This window comes from Phacochoerus africanus, chromosome 7, assembly GCF_016906955.1.
Source record: "Phacochoerus africanus isolate WHEZ1 chromosome 7, ROS_Pafr_v1, whole genome shotgun sequence".
NCBI lineage: Eukaryota > Metazoa > Chordata > Mammalia > Artiodactyla > Suidae > Phacochoerus > Phacochoerus africanus.
Window position 1 is genome coordinate 90797091 of NC_062550.1, and position 15617 is coordinate 90812707.

Below are 15617 nucleotides of genomic sequence, written 5' to 3' on the forward strand. Positions count from 1 at the left end.
ATTGCTGTAGCTGTGGCGTAGGGTGCAACTGGCTGGGATCTGATCCCTGGTCCAGATCTCCTCCCTCATCCCCAGAAACTCCATGTGTCACAGAGTGACCACAAAGGAAGAAGAAAGAAAGACAAGACTGAGTCACCATAAAACAACAGGGAGAATTCCAGAGGCTTTATTCTCTCCAGACTCTGAGAGGCCATAAGAGAGTCCGAGAGAAACGGTTCTAAAAGAAAGATAAGCTTCACTTGCCATAGAAATAGGACTGAGATACTGACGTCCTCCTAGCACTTGGCAGTAGTAAGTGGCCACAGAAGTATCTGCTGAGAAAACGGATCTGAACACAGCCCAGGGGTCCTCCAGGAGAGAGCTGACATCACTGGGCCTGGGCAGCTACGACTGCGCCACATACATCATTAAATTCCTTCATTCAAATGCGAGAAATTCAAAGGCAGTGAGACTCTTCCCTAGCACCGCCAGGGCGGACTCCCCCAACTTGAACCATGAGAGCATCTATCTGTCCAGAATCCTTAGACTTACAAACTAGACTCTCTTTCTCTCTGGTCTCGCCTCTTACCATCTTCTCCAAAAGCCTCCGCTGCTTTGCCATCGCATGTAAGTTCCTGTCGCGCTGAATGACCTCTAGGACCACAAGCATTCTAGGATCTTTCTAGTCTCAGGACCCTGGCACAAGTCTTTCTCTCTGCTTTGAATGTCCTTTCCACCTCTGTCTTGCTCTCTCTGGCTACTCCTGCCCGTCTTTCAGTTTTCTCCTCCATGTCATCTTTTCTGGATGCTTCTCAGACTGCCCCACTGCTGGTGGAGGTACTCCCTTCCTGAATTCCCTGGGCACTCTTGCAATTAAAGCTCCTCTGACAATGACTCATAACCATCGACCTGCGTGTTTATGTTCCCATAGCCTGGATTTATCTTGAAGGCAGAGACCAGAAAGAGAAAGCAATCCATCAGTATTGGCTGAATAAAGAAAGGATTTTTGTTTGTTTGTTTTTCCCCCTGTATCAGCATAACACCAGGCACACTGTCAATTTGCAATATAACATTTGCTGAATGGATTGTAGGTGCTTAAAAACATTTGTTGGATGAATGAAGCGATGGACTTGTAATCAGGAAGTACAACATCTCAGAAATCTTATATCCAATGTTCTACTTCTTGTCACTTAGCCTTCTAGCTCTTTCAGATTCCGACTTTCAGGTCCCTGACCTCATAGAGATACCCAATCTCTTGACATCTCTGTAGTCTCCAGGTCTTTAAAAGCCCTGATGGTGTCACTTCCTTTCCCTATTCAACCTCCACCCATTATTCATTATGAACTCTTAACCAATACTTGTTTTCAAAAATCGAGTCTAGCACAAACCTCTGTCACAAATATTCTGTTGTCACAGGTACTAATACGACTACACTAAGATAATATCATACCACCATGCAGACAGGCCCTCCTAAAAGTCCCGGGTTTTCAACCTCGGCTAGGACTTCAACGCGTTGGCGATCAGCTCCCTCGTCCATTCCTCTCCAATCACCTGCTCTCTCAGCTGCCCGCCCTCCCTCTTCACTGCTGGCCTTGCCTCAGTCTTTATCAGATGACTGAGATAGGAAGGCATCCACTCAACTCTCTGCGGCCACGGCCACATACGTATTTAAATCTGCATCATCTGTCCCTCCTTTCCGTAGCAGAGGATGAGGTGTCTGCTCTGCAGCCCACCTTCTACTGAAATGAATCACTTTACACATGCTTTCAATCTCATCCCCCCTCTTCTACCAAGAGTCTCCACTGTATGTCAAACTCTTCTTAAATGCCATCTCCGGCCCCTAGCTTTGACCTTCTCTTTTCTTTCCCTTGCCAGTCAAGCTACATGTGTTCTCTACCTCAGCAGGTGCCATTCCTTCAGCCAACACAATCACACTTTTGTGAGGGATACGCAGGGGCAAAAATGAAGATTGCATAACTTGAAATGCAATCCCCTCAGGAATTTAGACTCTAAAGCCAACATATAATGACACAGTGAGACGACAGAACAATATCCAGGCCAGACGGAGACAGCAAGAGCAAGGTTGTTGGTCTGGAAATTGACAATATTCCATCTGAGACAAGGTACCTTAGCCCATGGACTTTAAGCATTTCAGTTCCCTGGAAAGGAATGCATTATCTTGGCACAGGGTCACTTACATTCTACCATTTACCTCATTCTGAATTCTTCTGATTTTATTTGGCGTCCCCTATAAGGTCCTCCTGCAGAGAAAGAATCTCTCATTTCAGGAGAGTTCATGACAGGAGATACAGTTTCGTTTCCCCTGCTTAGACCTACAAAGACAGCACTAGACATGGTGGGTCTGAAAGTTCATAGTCTCATGTTAAGGGCAACACATTATTTTTGGCAAAGAGAAATACATCATCCTTTTTCAACAGGGGTTGCCTGTCAGGACTCAAAGAAGGAACGATATATTCTTACCATCAAGAAGTTATGGACAGATGAACAGGTCGCATCTTTCTCAAACATCAGAAGAGCTTTCTGCATCAAGTAAATTGCTTTGGATAGCTTATTCTTCCTTATTTTATTCATTACACTTAATTCTGTAAATGCAAACAAGCATTTTACCAAAAGGGAGACGTAAAAACTGTCTTTTAAAAAATGTGGAAAGCCAGTTTACCTGTATTTCAATTACCTGTAAAACAATCAGGGCTTCCAGAGTTTTTTAGCTTCTCCGGGCCCGTGGTAGATACATTTTTTCTAACAGTTGGGGTCTGCAAAACTGAAGGAGGAGGAGGAGGAGGAGGAGAATCCCATTACAATTAGGCTTCTATCCAAGAAAGGGAATATTTTCTAACCACTAAAGAGTTACTGTCTATTTGTACAACTATTGCTTCCTCTTCATATAGCACCTTTTATCATTAATAGATAAAAATCCCCCCCCCCAAATCTATTATGGTACAGTTTTATTATCAAATTATTTTTTTATCTACCACAGTATACCTGAGGATACCAAGAATTTTCAAATTATAATATTTTATTATCTTTTTTTTAAATGGCTGCACCCACAGCATATGGAATTTCACACGGGACTGAATCCAAGCCTCTGCTGGGACCGACTGCAGCAACATCAGATACTTTCACTCACTGTGCCAGGCTGAGGGTCAAACTAGCTCTTCTGCAGCAACCTGACCTGCTGCAGTTGGATTCTTAACCCACTGCACCACAGCAGCAACTCCAAGAATTTTTTTTTTTTTGTCTTTTTGCCTTTTCTAGGGACACTCCTGTGGCATATGGAGGTTCCCAGGCTAGTGGTCTAATCGGAGCTACAGCTGCCAGCCTTTACCAGAGCCACAGCAACACCAGATTCAAGCCGTGTCTGTGACCTACACCACAGCTCACGGCAACGCCGGATCGTTTAACCCACTGGGCGAGACCAGGGATCGAACCCACAACCTCATGGTTCCTAGTCGGATTTGTTAACCACTGCACCACAACAGGAACTCCAAGAATATTTGATTTTCTGTTTCACCTTAAATAAAATCAGCTTGAAAGGTGATAAATAGGACCCAACCTACTTTTGTTCACATTCCCTTTTCATAAACTTTTCAAAATTGCTTCATCCACAGAGTTCCCATTGTGGATCAGCCAGTTAAGAACCCAACTAGTATCCATGAGGATGCGGGTTTGATCCCTGGCCTCACTCAGTGGGTTAAGGATCCGGTGATGCCATGAGCTGCAGTCTAAGTCATAGATGCGGCTCGGATCTGGTGTTGCTATGGCTGTGGTGTAGGCCGGCAGCTACAGCTCTGATTCTAACCCTAGCCTGGGAACCTCCATATGCCACAGGTGTGGCCCTTAAAAAAAAAAATTTGCTTCATCCACGGTTCCAGCAAGAGCTCTGGGTACCGCATGAAGATGTTCCCTCCTCTAGCTGTGGCTGATAAAATCAGAGCCTCTCTCAAGATTGTCAACTGACACACAAATTATTGCCAGTTGACTGTGGACAGTGAGAGATCCTGGTGTGCAACTCTGATTAAAAAAAAAAAAAAAAAACTCAGAGGATTATTTGGTTTTTAAAGATTTGTAGATGACAGAGAATGGGACTGACCATCAAGGTGGTCCAGGAAAGAGGCAGCAAAATGAGAGAGAAGAGGATGAAGATGATCCAGGGAGACAGAGAATATTGGACCGATTCTTGATTTTCCAGGTCTGGTCCTCAAGAGACCTGGCAATATTTTATTTCTGTCCTTAAAGGCATGCGAGGGTACCTGCAGTAACTTTACAACAAACCCCTTTTCCTGAGGTTTAATTATTTGTGCTAATGCACTCGAGTCACCATGGGATGATGACTGATTAATGCAAAGATTCCAACAGACACTGTTCAAGGATATAAGGTTTCTTTAATGGCAAAGGATAAGGAAATTTTAACTGCATGGAGACAGCAACACCAAGCGGAAAATACTGCATCATTCTTTCAGTACCTAGGGTATTATAGATGCTAATTAAGTGGCAGCTCTCGTGATTATAATCATTGGTAATAAGAGGGATGAGAGTGCGGGAACACTGAATGAACACCCAATACGGGAGTCCCATTCAACACCCAGGGTCATTAACAGGGAACTATTCTATTGCAAGGTTCTTGAATAAAAATGACAAAAGCAGTATTTAGGCAACATCTGTCAGACTGTAGCCTCTAAGAGTGAAGAATGACAGAAGGAAAAAGGGAAAATCTGTGCTAGGATGGCAGTTCAATAAAGCAGAGAAAAACATCAAGCAGACCCAGAGATACTGCAAAGAAATAATAGCTAATTCCATTTAAATCTGAGCTCAAGTCTACCATCAACACTTTTTTCTTTTTTTTTTCTTTCTTTTTTTTTTGGCTGTGCCCACGGCATATAGAAATTCCTGGGCTAGGGATTGAACCCACACCACAGCTGTGACCTAAGCCACAGCAGTGACAATGCCAGATCCTGAATCCACTGCACCACAAGAGAAATCCTATCAATATTTTAAGTGGTCTCTGATAAAAAAAAAAAAAAAACTCAGAGGATTATTTGGTTTTTAAAGATTTGTAGATGACAGAGAATGAACTATTTAATAACTCTATGAGTAAACAGACTCTACTTCTCAACTAAAGAATATAATACAGCTACTAAGTGATAATCCACAAGATAGCTTCTGTTTTAAAAAAGAAAACCTGCACACCAATGCCATTTACATTTTGAAATGCAATTCTGATCCAAATCTCTTTAAACTATTAAGAATGCTCAAGGATACTATTCTAAATCACTTCATTTAGCTATTAGAAAAACTTTTTTTTTAATTAGAAAAACTTTAGAAGGATTTTCAATTTCTATTTAACATAGAGATATTTTAATTATTAGTTTCTTCCCTCCAACTATTTACTTTGCAAACAAAACAGTTTTTTAAACAACGTAAACGTTTAAAAAATAAACCATAAAAGGATGAAAACTATAAAAGGATAAAAAGAACAAGGGGAAAAGGAAATTCTGTGTAAACAGATACAAACACAAACAAGTGGTTCTAAGCATTTATCAAACCATTAACACAAGCATAAAAAAGAGAATGAATTCAAGTAAAGTTGAATATAGTTCTTTGATGAGTAATTTATTCCAAAATCAAAATGAACTGCAAAGATATCTTGAATTGATTTAGTAGGTTTGCCGTTAATGGTGGTATTGTTTTACTAATTCTGGAGGTACTTCGTTAATGTGGTAGGATAAAGCAAATGAGTTACTACATTGATAGCTGGGAATCAGATTTCTCAACATAGAAAAAGGAAAGCACAAAAATAACATGTAGGACTTTGTACTTTCAAAGTGTTGGAATTTGAATCACCAATATCAGAAAGCACTTGTGAGATAGACATATATATATCAATTCATGGACAAAAGTGCCTGAAAAAGAACTGCTTGTATCAAACCTCCTAATTTCAAACTATACTGCAAAGCTATAGTAATCAAAATAGTACACACTGGTGATGGAACATTATTCAGTCATGAAAATCCTGCCATTTGCAGTAACATGGATGGACCTTGAGGGCATTATGCTAACTAAAACAAGTCAGATAGAGAAAAGCAAATACTGTATGGTACTGCTTATATGTGGAATCTCAAAAAGCCAAACTCATAGAAACAGAGAGTAGAATGGTAGTTACCAGGGGCTGAGAGAATGGGGAAATGGAGAGATATTGGCCAAAGTATACAAACTTCCAGTCATAAGATGAATAAGTTTGGGGGATCTATTGTATAGCATGGATAACACTATAGTATATACGTTAAGTTGCTAATTTAGTGGATCTTGAATGTTCTCACTACAAAAAAGAAATGGCAACTATGTGACATGACAAAGGTGTTAGCTAACCCTATGACAGTTAATCCTTTTGCAATATATTAGTGTATCAAATTTACACATTGTACACCTTAAACTTACATAATGTTCTATGTCAATCAGATCTTAAAAAGCTGGGGAGAAAAGATTTGCATTCAAAAATTATTTAATTAACCAGAATCTGATTAAATCTATTTAGGGCTATTTATGATGTGATATCTGAATGTGTTAGAGATTAAAATCACATTAGGCTGGCACACCCAATTCTGTCCTATAATTACTCAATAATCTAAACAGAGGAGGTGGTAGTAAAATTGAATATTGACTCTATAATCATGCCAGGGGTAACTTGGCTTTATCAAAATTTAAAGTCAAACATGGAGTTCCCTTTGTGGCTCAGTGGTTAATGAACCCAGCTAGGATCCATGAGGATGTGGGTTCCATCCCTGGCCTCACTCAGTGGGTTAAGGATCCCATATTGCTATGAGCTGTGGTGTAGGTTGAAGACTCGGCTCAGATCCCAGGTTGCTGTGGCTGTGGTGTAGGCCAGCAGCTGTAGTTCCAATTCGATCCCTAGCCTGGGAACCTCCAAGTGCAGTGGGTGCGGCCCTAAGAAGAAAAAAAAAAATTAACCTCAAACAGAAGAGATTTTAGACCTAACGATGTTTGAAATCTTTCTGAAACTTGAGTAATTGTGTTATTTATATGCACATTAGTATTAGCATTGGCATCTTTTTTTAATGCTGTGACCTCTTTACTTACTGATGAGGCAAAACAACTTAAATCCAACTCATCAGTCCTTTGACACTGCTGTCAGAAATGTCTTTCAATGTTTTTCAGTAGCTTTCAGGATAAAAGATAAACCTCTTAGCCCTTCAAGACCTGGGATCTACCTCTCTAAATTTATCTGTGTCAGCCCCTACACATGATCTTTCCCCCTCAATCCTGTGCCCATGGAATGCCAAGGTTCCCAGACCAGGGGTGGAGAGCCACAGCAGTGCCGATGCCAGATCCTGAACACCTAGGCCACCAGGGAACTCCCTACATGTGCTCTTGACTACAGCCGTCAGAGAATTCCGGCAGTTCCTAAGGCTTCACCATACAATCATTTGCCTCCTCTTTGCTAAAGGCAACTCTCTCTATCCAAAGTGACTGCTTCCTTTTCGATCTTCTTCTTAAAAATATGTACTAGCTATCTGGCCAACAATCACCTCTTCTAAAAAGCCAACCCTGACCTCCTTGTCTGTTGCAGATACTCTTCTGAGCACCCATGACAAACACGCTTAGCCCGCTGGTCGTGTTTATTAACGCTGACTGCTACAGTGGGCCTACTTACCTAGACTGTGTCCTACTTGGACCAAGCCTAATACGGTTCCCAGATCTTGACAGGTACTCAATAAATGTTTGTTTAATTAAATAAAGAAAATGCCAATAATTAACTATGACTCAATTTAATTTTTAAGAAGTTTACTAACTGATTTGCTATGTAAGATATAAAGAAATAATGAAAGACACCTATTAATGTTCAGCAGAGAAGAAAAAATAAAATAATGACCTTTATCTGGAAAATTACTAGTCAAAAGGATATTATTTACAAATCAAATTGATTCTACACTTGAACTTGTCTTTTCTTTTTTTTTTTTGTCTTTTTTTGCCTTTTTCTTGAGCCGCTCCTGCGGCACATGGAGGTTCCCAGGCTAGGGGTCGAATCGGAGCTGTAGCCACCGGCCTACACCACAGCCACAGCACCACGAGATCCAAGCCGCGTCTGCGACCCACACCACAGCTCACGGCAACGGCGGATCCTTAACCCACTGAGCAAGGCCAGGGAATGAACCCGCAACCCCATGGTTTCCAGTCAGATTTGCTAAACGCTGAGCCATGACGGGAACGCCCAAACTTGTCTTAAAGTTGATCCAGAACAAGTGATTTGCTATAATGACTATTACCTTGCAATTGGTCAAGAAGCAGAACGGCTATTCGGTGCTGGGCTTGAATTAGCTCAAGATGCAAATCCATCATGAAACTATTTGGTGTGACTGGTTTGCACAGGTCTCCGTCTATATAGTTGGTGTGCTTTGGCAGAATGGGAGTCAAAATTTAAGAGGAATACGATTATCAAAACACACTAAAAATAGCTCTATTCCGTTATCACTCAGGCTATTGTTTCACCCGTAGGCATTAAATTCTGCTCACTTCCCAACTCTTTGCGAAGTGGCTTATGCATTAATAAAATCTGCTTTTCATATTCACCAGTGGCCGCTTCAATGACAGGTTCAAAGACTCCTCACCCTCCTTGATTTCTACTGGGAAGAGGGAGAATATATCACTGGCCTAAGAGAAGGAAGCCACCACCAACCATGCTTTATTTACCTACTTACAAAGCCAGCCCTCTTGCCAATTAAGTAAAACTTTAATGTAAGAGCTTCCCATTCTCACCATGGCATAGCAATGGTCAATCACTGATGATCCATTTGGCAAAGCAGTTAACATGCAGTTCAAATTTACTCCATCAATTGCTTTATCAAGAAGTTCATAGGCCAAAAGTAACTGTTCCTCAGGTTTTTTCTAAAGGAATTTTATAAACAAAACAGAGAAGCCAAAACTTAAGAGAAAATCATACGCAACACTTCCAAACTTCTTTTAACAAAAATTCAAAGCCAAATAAATTTAAATAGTCTATCCAAGATCAATAATGCTATGTTTCTTACTAAGTGTGTTCATCTTTGATTCAAGGAATAGTATTATGAATAAAGGTGAAATAAATACATTCATCTATGAATAAAGGTGAAATAAATACATTCATCAGTTTTCAAAATATAAATTAAACTTTTCACAAACATGGACATAACTTCCTTTTACGGTTTTCAAAATTCTGATCGTACCAAATGAATGTGTAAATTTTTAAAATGCAACCCATAATTTTTCATTTTCACATAATTTATTTTGCAAGTTACTTTTCATTAAATCTCAGAATCTCAGAGCTGGAAATTTAGACGTGGAGGCCATCAGATCAATGGTCTACATCATGATTTTCAGAAAGTAAATACCTTTTCATTGTCATCATCCTCCCAGAGGGACAAACACAGAGAATAACAGGAAGAGCATCCAGCTTTGCTCAAACGTTCTAATTTTGTTTTCAGAAAATGTGTGGCAAATACAGCACATGCACGCAGACCGCTGAAATCCCCTGCGTGAGGGTTCACAAGGACGCGCCTCTTCTGTGACTCTCGAGGGAGCCACTGTCTTGGAATTTGGTTTTCACTATATTCTTTTGCATGTTTTTAAACTTTTACTACATGTGTATGCATCCATTAATAATATGCACTACTGCTTTGCATATTTTTTATTTCTCTCATAAATTCTGTGATTCACTTTTTTTCATTCAGCCATGTGTCCTTGAAACCTCCTGCTGGTGTGTGCAACGCAGTATGTCAGTCAGGGTTTGGTTAGAAACACAGAGCAACTCTAGGTCTTCCAAGAAGAGAGGGATTTAATACATAGACCCAGAGGTGACTGTCATTGCTGGAAGGCCTGGGGGAGCAAAGCATAACAAAGCTGCCCGTGATAATTTTACTGCATGCAGGAATCTAAATATCCAGGAGGCAGCTGACAACCTCAAGAATCTACTACACTGAAACAAGTAAATTGCAAGGGCTTGCTCGGCAAGGCTGGAAATTTAACTTCTTCCATCCGCCTCTGCAAAATAAGAACTCCCTCTACCCTTGTGCATTACAAAGTCATGCAAACGCCCCTCCCTGGAAGACTAGCCTAGAACTATCTGGAAATGACACGGTAGGAAATGCAGTGCCAGGCTTTCTCCCTGCAGTGGGAAGGTAACCATAGAAGGGGAGGGCAATGACGCCCAGCTGACCCAAGTCAAGACCACTTCAGTTCATTCATCTTCACAGATAACATGATACGGTGCTGCACTAAGGACCATGTCACAAGGTACTCATCCACGTTAAGCTGAGGGATGTTTAGATTGCTATCACCAAAAAAAAATGTGCAATATATTTATACCAGACTGATATTCCCTTTACAGTCCTTACACCCTTTTTCTGATTTCTCTTTTTACATAGCTGTCTAAGCCCCTCTAGGACATGTTGCTACGAAGAATAACAGATATCTTTAAGTTATTACATCAGTATAAAGGGACTGCTCTTAATCTTTTACCATAGCTATAACAGTCATTAAAGGTCTTTGAATAATCCCTTTATGGGATACAGAAGTTCTTGTCTATTCCTAACTTGTTAAGAGTTATTTTTTAAAAAATGGTTGTTGAATTCTGGCAAATGCTTTCGATGCATCTCTTTCATGAGGTGGTCATATTTTTTCCCTTTCATCTGCTAATGCAACACATTGCATTATAGATAGATTTTCTAATGTTAAGTCATCCTTGCATTCTGGAAGATACGTAATCTGATTACACACATTAATTCAAGATATATATAGCCATTCAAGAATCAGAGTCTCAGAGTCCACGCTGTGCCACAGTAGGTTAAGAATAGGACTGCAGTGACTCAAGTTGCTGCAGAGATATAGGTTTGATCCCCAACCCGGGAACTTCCACATGCTGTAGGTGCAGCCATTAAAAAAAAAGAAAAAAAGAATGAGAGCCTCAGGGAGGTTCCCAAGCAGTACAAGTGATATAAATTTGAATAACAGACTTACATGAGGGCAGCCCCAAATTATAAACCATTTGGAAGAGAGACTTTCTCCCATTTACTTCACTTCTTACTTTCTCCAAATGGAGAAACCTCCCCATCACACAGGCAGATATTTTGCTAGTCAAACTTTCCCTAGGAGGAGTCTTTTGTAGGTTCTAATTTAATGTGTCTGAGTTCCAAGCCCCATCTTTCATGTGCTCAAGGCCCATTTCTTATTCCTAGATGGCTAGGAATCTAAGTTTCTTTGTAACTGTGCTCATCAATCTACAGCAGCATCTATTCTTAAACTTACCATTCTGGTTTTCAGTTCCCCTTTCTATTTTGGCCCCTGGGATTTACCTTCATTTCTTGTGAGCTCTGCAGTGTGCTTGGGGATTTTTGTTCCATTCTGTCCAAAATTTCTAGGGCTTTTGTAGCAAATGGGTTCTCGGGTCATCTAGTTTTCCATTTTGCCACACACAGAAGTCTCTAAGGATACCTTTCAACACCAAAAAGTTTCAAAGACCCCCCCACATGCCTGCATTCTATCCTCACCACCACTACCGTCATCTTTTCATCATCTCAGCTAATATTTAATTAGAACATGTTCTGGGAGTTCCTTGGGTCACACGGTTAAGGATCCAGCATTGTCACTGCTACGGCTTGGGTTTGATCGCTGGCCCAGGAATTTCTGCATCCTGTGGGCGTGGCCAAAACACACACACACACACACACACACACACACACACACTCAAAAACATGTTCCAAGTACTGGGCTAAATGTTTAAGTGGACAAATTTTTAAATTAGCATAATCCTATGAGGCATTGATTAATTATTAAAATTTTATAATCCATTTGCCAAAAAATAGCTGTCATGTATTCAGCGCAACTTTAAAGTTTTTTTAAAAATATAATTATAATAGCACCTCACATATTTTTTAAATAGTGGCATGTATATACACAAGCGATATACTTTATCCCACCAAGAGACTCTTCTAGGTGAGCATATGGATTTTGGACTGTCCTTGCGATAAATTCTCACCCCTTCTCCCCACTTTACTACCTTCCAGACAGGTCTGAGGCTCTAAGAGAACATTCAGTGTCCTTCGTGAAACACTGAGTTGCCACCATGTGCCCGTTACTGGTTTCCACAACATTACCAATATTAATTTAAATTTAAATAGTACCAGTAGAATAGATACTATTGTTATAATTTACAGAGGAAGACACTTATGTTCAAACAGGAAATAGTTTACTCAAGATCACACATTAAAGTCAAGATTCAACTCCAAGTCTCCCAATACCAACTGCTCTGCCTAGACCACACAAGTGAATCACCCTACTACTTCTACCACATGCCCATGTACAGCTGAGCAGGTTGTGTATGGCACAATTTTAGGGGTGCCATTCACACCATTATCATCATAGACTTCTATATTTATTTTGACAGTATACCAGCAGAAGGCAACAAACCATCTCAAGGAAAGAGTGCATTGCTCTAATTTAAACACGGTAGCAGTAGTTCAAAAGCCATAAAAAAGAATGAAACAATGCCACTTGCGGCAACGTGGATGGACCTAGAGATTATCATACTAGGTGAAAAAAGTCAGACAAGGATGAATACATGAAATCACTAATATGTGGAATACAATTTTAATATGATAAAAAACACTTATTCACAAAACAGAAACAGACTCAAAGATTTTGAAACAAAACTTATGGTTACCAAAGAGGAAATACGAGAGGAGGAATAAACTGGGGGGTTGGGATTGGTATATGTAACCTACTATATATAAAATCAGTAAGTAACAAGGAACTACCATATAGCACAGTGAAATCTACTCAATATTCTATTATGGCCTATATGGGAAAATAATCTGAAAAAGAATGGATATATGTATATACGTAACTGATGTGCTTTGCTGTACACCTGAAGCTAACACAATATTGTAAGTCAACTATACTCCGATACAATTTTTTAAAAAGAGAAAGAAAAAACCATGCAATGGCTCCATTTTTCATAGAATAAAATTTTAAATCCCTTAAAAAATACAATTAGTATGACACTATTTATATAAATTTTAAAACAATACTGCTTAAGAATATACGCCTATATAATAAAATCACTAAAATGTCCGGAATTTATAATCATTTTATTTACAACAGCAGTTACTGCTTAGTAGGAGGAAAAGCAAAGTGATCAAGAGGAGTTAGTAGAGGAGGTGAGTTTCAACTCTACCCATGATGTGTTTTTTTTTCTCAAAGAGTGATGGGGAGGAGATGGGATTAAGATGGCAGAGTAGAAGGACTGGAGCTCAACTTCTCTCATAAAAGCAACAAAATTACAACCAAATGCCAAACAACCTTCAACCAAATAGACTGGAAACTTTCAAAAAAGATATTCTACTCCAGAAGACAAAAAGGAAGCCATATCAAGATGGTAGGAGGGGCAGTTATGCAATATAGGCAACCCCATACCTGCTGGGTGGGCAGCACACAGACTAGAAAGTAACTGTACCACAGAGACTCACCTATGGGAGTGAGACTTTTGAGCTCCAAGTCAGGCCCCATGCCTGGGTATCTGGCATTGGGAGAAGAAGCCCCCTGAGCACTTGGCATTGAAGGTTACTGAGGCTTGTGCACAGGAGCTCCACAGGACTGGGAGAAACAGAGACCATTCTTGAAAGGTGCACACAGGCTTTCACGTGCACTGGGTCCCAGGGCAAAGCAGAGATGCCACAGGAATCTGAGTCAGACCTGACTGCAGGTCTTGGAGGATCTCCTGGGAAAAAAAGGGGTGACTGTGGCTCGTTGGGGGGGAAAGACATTAGGGGAAGAGGTCTCTGGAATAATCATCAGTGTGTGTTCCTATAGAGGTGGCCATTTTGGGAAAATCTGACCCCACCCATCAGCGCAGAGAAGCCCCAGGTCAAACAATAATCCAGGTGGGATTGCAGCCCCACCCATCAGAAAACAGGCTGCCTAAAGACCCCCTAGGCACACAGCTGGCTCTAATCTCACACAGAGACCCCATTCACCAGAGGGATAAGAATCAGCTCCACCCACCAGTTGGCAGGCACCAGACCCTCCCATCAGGAAGCCTACAGCAAGCCCACAGCAAGCCCCTGTACCAACTTCAGCTACAAGGGGGGAAGACATCAGAAGTAAGAGAGGCTACAACTCTATTGTCTACAAAAAGGAGACCATACTAAAAATCAACACAAAATGAAAAGACAGAGAATTATGACTCAGATAAGAGAGTAAGAAAAAACCCATAAAAACAGCCAAGTGAACTAGAGATTATCAACCTCCATGAAAAAGACTTTATACTGATGATACAGAAGATGAAACAAGACCTTGGAAATGAACTGGAGACAAAGAATGAAAAATTACAAGAAACACTGAGCAAAGAAATACAAGATTTAAGGATTAAGAAAGCAGAGATGCAAAATACAATAACTGAAATTAAAAAAATCATTAGAAGCAAACAAGAGCAGAATATAGGAGGCAGAAGAACAAATAAGCGAGGTGGAGGACAGGCTAGTGGAAACCACTGATGTGAAATAGAAAAGAGAAAAAAGACTAAAAAGAAATGAAGACAGTCTCAGAGAACACTGGGACAATGTTAAACACACAAACATCCGTATTATAGGGATGCCAGAAAGAGAAGAGAGAGAGAAAGGAACAGAAAAAATATTCAAAGAGATAATAACCCAAAACTTCCCTAATATGGGAAAGGAATCACTCACTCAAATCCAGAAAGCACAACGAGTACCATATAAAATAAATCCAAGGAGGAATACCGAGACATATATTAATTAAAGTGACCAAAATTAAAGACAGAGAAAATATTGAAGACAACTAGGGAAAAGAAACAAATAACATACAAGGGAACCCCAATAAGGTCATCAGCAGATTCTTCAGCAGAAACTCTGCAGGCCAGAAGGGAGTCGCACCATACACTTAAAGGGATGAAAGGAAAAAACCTCCAACCAAGATGACTCTACCCAGCAAGGCTCTCCTTCAGATTTGAAGGAGAAATCAAAAGCTTTACAGACAAGCAAAAGCTAAGAGAATTCAGCACCACTCAACCAGCTCTGTGACAAATACTAAGGGAACTTCTCTAGGGAGAAAAGAAAAGGCCACAACTAGAAACACAAACATTACAAAGGACAGGCTCACCAATAAAGGCATACATATAGGAAAGGTAAGAAATCATCCACATACAAATATGCTACCCAAATCAGACATTCTGAGAAAAGGAGGTTACAAATGCAGGACACTGGAGGTGCACTTGCAATTAAGAGACCAACAACTTAAAACAAGCTCCTATATCAAAACTTCAAGGTAACTGCAAACCAAAAATCGACAATTGATACACACATAAAGAAGGAAAACCAACTCAAATACAACACTAAAGACAGTCATCAAACCATAAGAGGAGAGAACAAGAGAAGAAGGGAGGAAAAAAGACCAACAAAAACAAATCCAAAACAGTTCATCAAACGGCAACGAGAACATATATATCAATAATTGCCTTCAATATAAAGGGACTAAATGCCCCAATCAAAAGATATAGACTGGCTGAATGGATACAAAAACATGATCCACATATATGCATGCTGTCTTCAAAA

General features: G+C 40.2%; 1 protein-coding gene across 1 annotated transcript in view; it reads right to left on the reverse strand.

Annotated features, from left to right (window-relative positions):
- Window positions 1–15617, reverse strand: part of CFAP54 (cilia and flagella associated protein 54) — a 308666-nt gene that overhangs the window by 238191 nt on the left and 54858 nt on the right. The window contains exons 16-19 of the mRNA XM_047788234.1: window positions 8773–8901; window positions 8283–8409; window positions 2675–2761; window positions 2461–2582 (exon numbers count right to left, since the gene is read on the reverse strand). Coding sequence (XP_047644190.1) covers window positions 2461–2582; window positions 2675–2761; window positions 8283–8409; window positions 8773–8901 — 465 coding nt within the window. The remainder of the gene's footprint in view (window positions 1–2460; window positions 2583–2674; window positions 2762–8282; window positions 8410–8772; window positions 8902–15617) is intronic.